We start from the raw sequence: 10633 nt of genomic DNA, 5'->3' as shown, positions 1-10633 counted from the left end.
ATAATAATAATAATAATAATAATAATAATAATAATAATAATAATAATAATAATATTTATTTATAACCCGCTCTTCAGCCAAGGCTATCAGGATCCTATGTATGATCCTATGCAGGATCCTATGAGCTGTTCTTTCAGCATAACTGTCCAGTAGTACTTAGCTGCAATTAGTTCCACTTGCTTCTGCATTGGCTTCTTAAGAAGTTCTATGCAGTGATATAGTATTAAATCTCAAGTGTAGTCCCTAGACTTGTGACCCCAAGGAGAGTCTATAAATGAAGGCAATTGTATTTATCCTTACCAGCTCTAGAAATCTTTTACTTCTATTCTGAGCAAATCTTTTGTAAAACTAATTGTCCATTCCAGACCAAGCTACCCAAGGTACTGTACTTTAAAAAACAATAGGGAGAGTTAATCACAATACATTGTTTTATTCTTCCCTGACTATTTCAAAGAGGTGGTGGATGATATCAACTTGCTAATGAAAACGTCTATGATCTAGACCGTGCTAATGAAAAAGTCTATGATAGAACTCTGTGAACTCTGGTTCTATAACATCTTTGCATTCTCTCTCTCTCTCTCCTTGCTATTTATTTCTTTTTGTGTATATATGGGTGTGTTTGTTTAATTCCTTTAGCCTTAGAAAGCCCAAGAAAGGAAAACCTCTAGATAATTCAGTGAATGTAAATACATTGAAATATATGGAAAGCTGATTTAAATCAGTTAAGATACAAGCCTGTGGATGGTTTGGGTTCTTAAATTCCATTATTTCATCAAGACTAATTGAAAGCCTCAATCTTGCAGTCTTTAAGTCAGTTTTTAATACACAAATTGTGATGCAAGCAGAGCCATTACAGAACAGAGATAATGGATAACTGAAATATAAGATTATTTCCCTTCCAAAACAATAAATAATACATTTGAATATGGATAGTGCAAGATATTTCTGATTGACATGTGTTTTGGCTAACATTTGACACAGTGGAAATATACTGTAGCAGAGATTTAATATCATGAGATAACTGCAGTTGTCAAGGTAACTGGTGAGTATGTGATTTAATGCAATGGTAAGCAATGGAACAGAGATGCAGACCTCATATTCAAAGTAAAAGCTCAGTGGCTACTTAAAAGAAATTTGTTTGGTGGCAGGTGATGAACATTGCTACTCAGAATGCAAAGTAAATTGCCGCAGAGGCATCTTTTTCTTCTCTCTTATTTAGTCACACTTTATAACTAGCCTTTCAGCTTGTGAAGAACAGCTTGGAAGTGTTGCTACTGGAGATAGGTTGGGACTGAGAAAGAAGACAAATAAAAGGATCTCTCCACTTATTTAAAGACTGTTGAGCCAGCTCATCCAGTAGATATACTGTATAAACAATGACTTTATTTCACCTCAAGTGACAAGATGGCTGTCTTTCAACCAGAAATGACCCACTCAAAATGTTTTGGTGCTTGAGGCAGAAAAGCAACCTGGCACCCTTCCCTGTTGGTAAAAAACTAACAACTGCCAGTCAATTTAGTGATATCACATGGATTTTCATCTCAGGTGGGCTATCTCACTCTGGACAGTGGGCCACCACTAATTTCACTTATTTCCAAATTTCAGCTTCCTTTAGTTGCAACTTTCTCCTTTGACTATCAATGTTTACTGTAAGGATTCAAAAATAGTGTGGAAGGACGGACCATCAGACATCAGGAGATGTTACTTTGAGTTATAAGGTTTTAGTCTTATTTGTACTTACCTTGAAAAATAAGTATCACTGAATTCACTGGAGCTTACTTAAAGAGTTGTACTACAAGCAGATAAAAAAGTGTAAATAAGAGCTGATCCATATGTATTCACTACGAAATGCCTGTTAAATATAGTTTTCCTTGCTGTTTGGGATCTGCAATATCCAAAACTGCTTTCAAATGCTAAAGAGGGCTTCAGATTATCCTTCTTCCATGCACAATGCTGAACACTTGCATGCACTGGGTATCCTTATAGATCCTTTTAGAACCTGGATTACATATTATTTTCTCTCGTGGCTTGAAAATATTTTAAAATACACATAATTTCCAAAAAGCAAACCTTTATTTTGCAGTTTTATATAAGGGACACCATTTTACTACCTTAATGTATATAATGGGACTTGAGGATTCATAGATTTTGATAGCCATGGTGTGTGTGTGTGTGTGTGTCTTGGAACCAAATCCCAGTGGATGCCAAGGGCCCACTGTACATAGAGTGATTAATTACAGTGGCCTTTAGATGAAGCAAAAATGTATTTATGTATGAAAAGAGCATACAGTGGCCTTTAGAGGAAGCAAAAATGTATTTAGAGTGGACCAATAGGATCTAATGGATTTTGAAATGTTCTTTTGCTTTGAAGGAGTAACAACTGTGTTGACAATGACCACCCTGAGCATCAGTGCACGGAATTCCCTTCCAAAGGTCGCCTACGCCACTGCTATGGACTGGTTCATAGCTGTGTGTTATGCATTTGTTTTTTCGGCACTGATTGAATTTGCAACAGTGAACTACTTTACAAAGAGAGGTTACGCATGGGATGGCAAAAGTGTTGTTCCAGAAAAGGTAATCATTTAAATGTTCACCTGATGTTTTATATATAACATAGATAATATGAACCCACTAAGCAAAACTGTTTGGACTTGAAACCTGATCCTAAATGTGTTTATCTAAAAGAAAATCTCACAAGTTGTATCTTATTTTTTATTAAAGAATGTTGAATTGTGGGTCTTGAATTTTAACAATCTCAAAGAATGTTCATGTTTATGTGACTGTTCATCATTCACTAAGTTCTGCCTTCACACGGAAGTCACATATAGAGATTCCATATCATCTACTACTTCAGAATATCACCACTTCAGAATAAGACTTCAGTAGACAGAATGTTGGCATTCAACATGAAGTTATCATTTTGAGTCATTAAAATATTAGCTGTCTAGTGAATTTGAAACAAACACTGTTAGGGAGAGCAAGGGGCCATGTGTGCAAGAGGTCATGTATGCAAGATCCAGAGACAGGGCACATCTCATCTAGAGTTAAGTATTGTTTTTTCAGGGAAAAAAAATCAAAATAGCAAAAAAAGTCAGAATATGCACATTCACAGTGTGAATTGTGTAGTTCAGTAAGATCTTCAGGTTGAGAAAATGTCTCTATCCCAGTGTGAGGGGATCTGGCTGCACTGCATCTGATGTCTCAACACAAGGTGAAGCAGAGTAGAGTATTACATCTCATTCTGTTTCCATATCACCCATGTCTAGGATTTTGCCCATCAGTAGGTGTGGCTAAAGAAGCTATACAAACTGAGCTCTGTTGCAAGAGAATTCAGTGGGCTCATTGCAGTTACTTCAATGAAATGCTCTTCATCGAGATGGAACCATTTATTTCTGAGTGCTAGACTGCTGCGCTGATGAGGTTGTCTCTGTCCTGCAGAATATTATGAGGGAAACATTAAGAGATGACAACAACAACAACAACAACAACAACAACAACATTAGAGTAAAGTTGTTGGAACACTGGAAACTAGCACAGCTCATAAAGTGCAAACCAAAGCACTCTCAATCTTGAATGATTTTTGGATCATACTCTGCAGATGGATTAACTGAGCTTATTCTGTCTATTAGATAGAAATAGTCAGCAGCTTTTATGCCAAGAGGCTTCTAAAGGATTTAGTTTCACCATGCATTTTTTTCCATGGCTCTTAAAAATATCAATGTGATTATTATGTATGGACATTGTTTTCACTCACCCATTTCTAATGTCTGAAGAACAAAGATTGTATATGAAAACAAATAGATAATATCAGAAAGTTTACAGAGGAACGTTCCAGTAACTCCGGAGTAGCCATTCAGGCTGCTTGCCATACTGCAGAATCAATGCTGTTTGACACTGCTTTAACTGGCATGGCTCCATCCAATGGAATTCTGGGATTTGTAGTTTGTTGTGGCACCAGACACAGAAAATGAAATATTCCACAAAACTACAAATCCCAGCCACAACTATTGCAGCCACAACATGGTGAGTTTGAATCTGCAGCACTCCAGGTTGACTCAGCCTTCCATCCTTTTATGGGTCAATAAAATGAGTATCCAGCTTTTTGTGGGCAGTTGGCTAACACACTGTAAACCACTTAGAGCAGGGGTAGGCAACCTTTTTGAGCTGGGGGCTGGGTTGCTGTCCCTCAGACAACTGGGGGGCCGAAGCCAAAAAATAAATAATTAAATAGGTTTTTTAAAGAAAATTAAATATATAAATAAACCAGGACAAATGTAGGACAAAATTTTCAAATGGAAGACACTTTTTTTTAAAAAATGGAGGACACGTGAAAAAATTTGCTGATTTTTAAAAAAATGTTAATATAAATGCATGTTTCTGAGGCTTCTATAGACAATTGCCCCCCAAAGGCTCCAGTGGCAATCGGTGGCAGGACCAGGCTGGGGGCCGGTCCCAAGGCCTTGCCGGGCCGCATCCGGCCCGCGGGCCGCAGGTTGCCTACCCCTGACTTAGAGAGTGCAGAGTTCACTATGAAACAGTATAGAAATGTAAAGTATTATTGCTATTAATTCCATACTATAGACACAGTCTCAGTTTCTGGGTATAGGAAAAATAGGTAAGTGATTTGCTTTTGCAATGACAAATGGAACCTGAGTGCAGAGAAAAATGATGAGAAATTGCCTAAGCAAAGCAAAGTAAGTGCCATCAACATTTTATACCCCTGGTTCCCTGCAGAGTCCCCTCCACTCAATGCACAGCTGTGAGGAAGAGATCGTCCTCTCAGACAAAGGATGATGGTTGAGGTGGCGCCTGGGACTCTCTCTTTTGCAGTGGTAGCAAACACTGTTTAAATTTGGGATAAGTGCTAGTTTAAGTAACCTTAAACTTGGGAGTAATTTTTTAAAAAATATCTTTCAACAGCAGTTGCTGCCATTACAGCAAAATGGCAATGGAACAGGCACTCTCCAAAGCCACCTCAGTCACAATATCTCTCAATAAGAAAGGTACCCTTACTTGGACCAAACAGCATGGCATAGGCTGAATACTATGAGGAGGCATACTGTAGCTGGGGGTTAATGCTTTCTGGCTGCAGCAACAAAAGTAATTGCTGAGAGCAGTTGGCAGGGAAGATACCCACATAGTTGTGTTTGTGGTGGATGGAAGGTGGGCCAGGATAAAGGTCAGCAGACAACCATGGGGCCATGAAAGACAAATGCTGGATAACTGGAGTTCTCAGCAATGATCTACTTCCGAAGGCAAGGATCTCGCAATGCTTCACGAAAGAGCTAGCATTGTTCCCTTTGCACTACTGTGGTTACAGGGTTCTGGTTTAGGTGATAGAGACATAGGACCTTCCAAATAACAGGAGTCTTCCTTGGAGATATGGTCCCAGTACAGACTGATGCAAAGCGCTGGCCTGGGGCCGATTTTAGGGCTCCGGAGGGCTGGGCATCCATAAATGCCCAGCACTACTAGCTTGTGCGCCATCTTGGCACAGCCCCACCCAAACAGGGTATGTGACAATGATGCACAGGCATCCACGCACCCAAATGACAATCACCGGAAGCAGCGGTGTTATGGTGCACGAGAGCCATTATGGCACTCCTAAAAAGAAGCTACTTCTAGCTTCTTTTTAGGGAGCGCATTGGTGCCGCGCCGTGCAGGTGGCACAGCACCGATGAGAGACAAAGACCGGTGGCATGAAGCCACCCATCACTATCCCCCCCCATTGAAAATCAACTTCTAATGGTACTGATGCTGCTGCTGTTCAAAAACATCTCTCAGTTTGAATGCCTTCTTTCTCCATGAGCTCCCTGTAACCTTTGCATGACGCATAGGCTATTCTAGGAATATTCTGACTCAAGCCCAAGAGGAAATAATAAGAAGCAAATGGATTTTCCATTGGAGACTCATTCTTTTAGGGTTCTGTTCATTTCTATAACTGTAATGAATGGAACAAATAACACTCTCTTGTTTAGGTCTCCACTGGTTTCTGAAACAAAAGCATTCCTGATCACATCTTTTTCTACACTAAATCAGACTTTGTGAACATATGGTGTCATGCTATAGCAGCACTGGGCAATTTAAGAATGGTTATACACCTTTCTGTGAAATTGGTTGTGAAATCTAAAGTTCTCACTTCACAGACTGCTTCCTCCTACTCAGAGGCAAAAATCTGTAAGCTGCATATCTGTTTTCATCTCCCTCCAACAGTGACAAAGTGTACTTTCCTGCAGGCAGAGGACCAGTTAGAGGTGCAGCAATTGCACTGTACTGGCTGTATGCCTTATACTTCACTAAGCCACTTCTATTTGGCTTTTAACATATCTGTTTATTATTTCAATATAATTTAATATATTACATTATGTCAGTGTTGTGCCCCTACCCAAGTTGCATCTAGGACAGGTGGACCTGATGCCACTTTTTTGTGTGTGACTCCAAAAGATAGTTTGACTATAACCCCAGTTTACATTTATTTCAGAATAGGGAAAATCCTTGTTCATTCATACAACCTGAATTACACACACACACACACACACACTCTCTCTCTCTCTCTCTCTCTCTCTCTCTCTCAGGATTAGAAGGTAGACTAACTGAACAATGCCCTAAAGTTAAGAGCAACTCTCAAGCAAAGTAAAGCCACTGAACCAGTTGGGATTTACATAAGTTTTGGTTTATTCATTGGAGCCTAATAATTGGATTAGGCAGATAAAATCCATTTGGTTTAAATCCAGACTATATGAAATACCATATCTTCCCATACAAACCTGTAAGAACACTAAGATCTTCAAGGGAAGGCTTTCTCTCAGTCCTGTCACCGTCAGAGACTTGCTTGGTGGGGACATGAGAAAGAGACTTCTCAGTGGTTGCTCCCACTCTCTGGAACCCCCTGCTGCAAGAGGGTAGGATGGCCCACTCCTTGCTTTCTTTTCTCTGGCAGGGAAAGACATGTTTGTTTAAGAAGGCTTTTAACGATTAAGCAGGGAAGGTTCTTTTTAGATTTTTTTTATTTGTTTTAAACTTCTGTATGGCTTTTAAATGAATTTATAGTGTTTAATCTGAAGATATTTGTGTTTATAATTTTATTGTAAATGTTTTTACACTCGGGAGAAAGGTGGCATATAAGTGAAGTAAATAAATAAAAAAATAAATAAATCCGTTTGAAACTACAAATGAGGAATTATAGTTCATTCCTCCACCACTCTCAGAAACAATAAGGGCTGGATATCCCTATGTCTGCATATATCCACATGTATATGACAATCTCAATATCAATCCACACTTACATCAACACATGCATACACAAGTGTCACCAAACGTATCATGTGAACTACCACATTCCACTTTTCTATGCTCAAAATCCATATCCTTACGTTTATGCATAAATATACCACCCCCAAGACTTGTCATTTTTTGACAATGTGAAAATATGCTAGTGAAGTAAAAGGAATTTTTGTACATTTCTAATACATGCATAATTCTAAGTTAATGTCATTATTTACCAATATTCCAGTACCAGAATATTTATGAAGGGGTGATCCATGCATTAAAATCCACATTATTTTTTTGTTTTTAAAATTCCTAGCCAAAGAAAGTCAAGGATCCTCTCATTATGAAAAACAACTCCTTCACAGCACCAGCAACAGCAACCAGCTTTACTCCTAATATTGCAAGGGACCCTGGACTAGCTACTATTGCTAAAAGTGCAACGATAGAGCCGAAAGAAGCTAAGCCTGAAACAAAGCCTCCAGAACCCAAGAAAACATTTAACAGTGTCAGCAAAATTGATCGACTATCAAGAATAGCATTTCCATTGCTTTTTGGGATTTTTAATTTAGTGTATTGGGCTACGTATTTAAATAGAGAGCCCCAGCTTAAAGACCAAAACCCTCCTCACTAACCCCATTAACCATAGAGCTTGTTCTGTCTCTTTTGCACTGGGAATTGCTTTTTGGTTCTAAACACACAGCAGTTCCCATCTGCTTCATTGCCTCTGTCTTAAAGAAAATGAGATCTTATTTTATAAAGTAAAAGTATATTATATATATACATATATATAATAGAAAAAAAAGATATTAACTCTGTACTCTAGGGCTGTAACAATGTGATGTAGACACCCTATTCTGAACCGTGTCTCTGAATGAGAGAGGGAAATGTAGAAACCCAAACCACTTGTAGATAGCCTATTGCTGAATGTTCCCATAAGAGAAGCTGTACATGTCAGAACAGAAATATTTTTATGCAAAATGAGAGAAGGTAAAACAGTCTTTATATATGTTCATGTTGCACATACAGTATTGTATTTTCCATTTTTGGAGTGCTGCTTATTTTCAGTTCTTTTATAGAATATACACCTTTCCAAAGTGGTGGATTCCAGAAAATACGATATTTTTCCTAGATTTTCCTTTGTCTAAATGCCCGACCACCAGTTTTAAAGTATATAATGTAACTTACATAAAGGAAAGCCTACTTACTAATTGTAGAGGCTATCACAGAATAGCACATTTGATTAATGAAAATGAATGCTTTAATATGCTCTCTCACTGCAGTCTTATTTTACGCATTGGAATGTCACTTGACTTTATAATACCAAACCCTGTAGCACATTAAGTGCAGAGTTCTAATTCCTTTTAACTTGTTAGATAAAACAATATTTGGATAATTTACTGGGGTTATTTTGGTTAGGGTTTTTTGGTTTTTGTTTTAGGAAGAAGAAAAGAAACAAGAACATTGTTTTGCAAGCTCTAGCTACGTCGAATGTATTATTTTACAAAACAGTTGATTAAAAAACTTTAGTCTGAAAAAACATATGGCTAGAAGAAAGACAAAATCTATTATTTCGATAATATATGTAAATATACAGCATGAGATTGTACATTTTTTACTTTTTTATGTTCTTAATATATTGTGTAGGGTTCACCTCTCTAAGCTCTTTATATGTTATATTTAAACAAACATATTTAGAGCCTGCAGTACAAAAAAAAAAAGTCAGTGGCATTTGAAAGGGGAAAAAAGACAAAAGAAGAGAGCTTGGAATATATTCCATTTGTAAAGTGGCTATCTGTACAGTAGCTTGCAGTTTGAAACTGTCATCCAGTGTATACTATTAGGCTAATGACTGGTATGCTCAGGTAATGCGTGAATACTAAAATATGGAATTATATTTGGTAGGAAAATGGTAAAATATTTAAGACAAATGTCATCTGTATATTATTGCTATATTTGCTGATACATAACTGTTAATGATAAGTGATGTAATATATGTAGCATTAAATACAGAAAAAAAAACATACACAGAAGAATGTACAGGAAAATACATTTTATTGAGTGAACTTATTACATTTCATTTTTACTGTAGCAATATATTTGTAGGAACAATATGTAAGGGCTTTAAAAACAAGATGTCCATTTTGCGAGTTATTAGTATTCCCTTCAAAATAATTCTAGCCAGACTCATTTCTGCCAAGAACTTATTTTAAGGAAAAAAAATAATTAATTAAATTTTAGAGATGGTTATATATTAAAAAGTTTGAGACACTGATGGTTTTTGGAAGCATTAACACAGTGGTTCAGAATCATAACACATGGTAGTGAATGCATATATATATATATATACATATATATAAAGAAAATAAATGCTACATGGACCTTCAATTGAATTAGCTAATAAGATAGTCAGTTTGATATCTATACATGTTACAGGCAATGTTTTATATACTCTTTCTCAATAAATCAAGAGATTGCTGCTCACCTAGTATCTACAAAAATGAAATAGTTAAACCTTTTCTTTAGAAAATTTCTTCTTTTTTTTAAACCAATGCTTCATTGTCTACCATTTAGTCCTGTCTAAACTTGATGAGCTAATCTGACTGGAGCTTACTAAAAGAGGATGTGTTATCTTCTGGTATTATGTGTAGATATATGTATAGAAAAAAATAAAATAAAATAAACTACAACTCTTTAACTTCTGTATTTGTTTATCTTGTTATTTTTGGCGTTTAATCTGGTGTGTTCCTTAAGGACATTTTACCTTCCTAATTATCCATTTTGCTACCATTCTGCACTTTGCACATTAGATGTGAATATTACTTAACCAGTCTGCTTTTTTTGCTATGCAATGACTGCATTATACCATCTCTTAGTTTGTTAGTCTATGTGAATAGCATACTGTATAAATCTGATTGCACAGTTTATTGAAAACAAGGTATTCGCTCTGTAGCTTTTTTACAGTGCTTTGCTAAACCATGTAATAATAGTAAGTCTTCCTTGAAAATAATGATACACTCTTATAGAGGACAGTTTCTGTTTATTCCTGGGATAATTAAAAAAAAAAAGATGACATTGAATGTGTATTGCACCTCCGTGCAGTGATGTGGCAATAAGACCTAAATCTATAATAGAGGTTGTTTATGGCAGATGCATGTAATGCTTTACAGAGTTTAGCAAAAGCTCGTTATTTTATGTTGAACTGTAATTCTATTATACAAATAAAGTAAAAAAAATATGAATAATGCAAGTGAATGTTTTACTTGGTTTATTATTTTATGTTTAAACATGGCTTCATTTTAAGACTAATAATAATAGACTGATAAATGATAAGCTAGACCAGGACCCTTTCGCCATGTTACAGGAA

General features: G+C 36.6%; 1 protein-coding gene across 3 annotated transcripts in view; it reads left to right on the top strand.

The window, feature by feature from the left end:
- The window catches only part of GABRA1 (gamma-aminobutyric acid type A receptor subunit alpha1), a 46158-nt gene extending 36190 nt beyond the window's left edge, over nt 1–9968 (top strand). For all 3 annotated transcript variants that reach the window (XM_042453352.1, XM_042453351.1, XM_042453353.1), the window contains exons 9-10: nt 2372–2574; nt 7586–9968. In XM_042453352.1, the coding sequence (XP_042309286.1) occupies nt 2372–2574; nt 7586–7900 (518 nt within the window). In that variant the 3' untranslated portion in view covers nt 7901–9968. The remainder of the gene's footprint in view (nt 1–2371; nt 2575–7585) is intronic.
- The last annotated feature ends 665 nt before the right edge of the window (nt 9969–10633 follow it).

Source organism: Sceloporus undulatus, chromosome 2, assembly GCF_019175285.1.
Source record: "Sceloporus undulatus isolate JIND9_A2432 ecotype Alabama chromosome 2, SceUnd_v1.1, whole genome shotgun sequence".
NCBI classification, from domain to species: domain Eukaryota; kingdom Metazoa; phylum Chordata; class Lepidosauria; order Squamata; family Phrynosomatidae; genus Sceloporus; species Sceloporus undulatus.
This window is presented reverse-complemented; position numbering and strand designations above follow the sequence as displayed.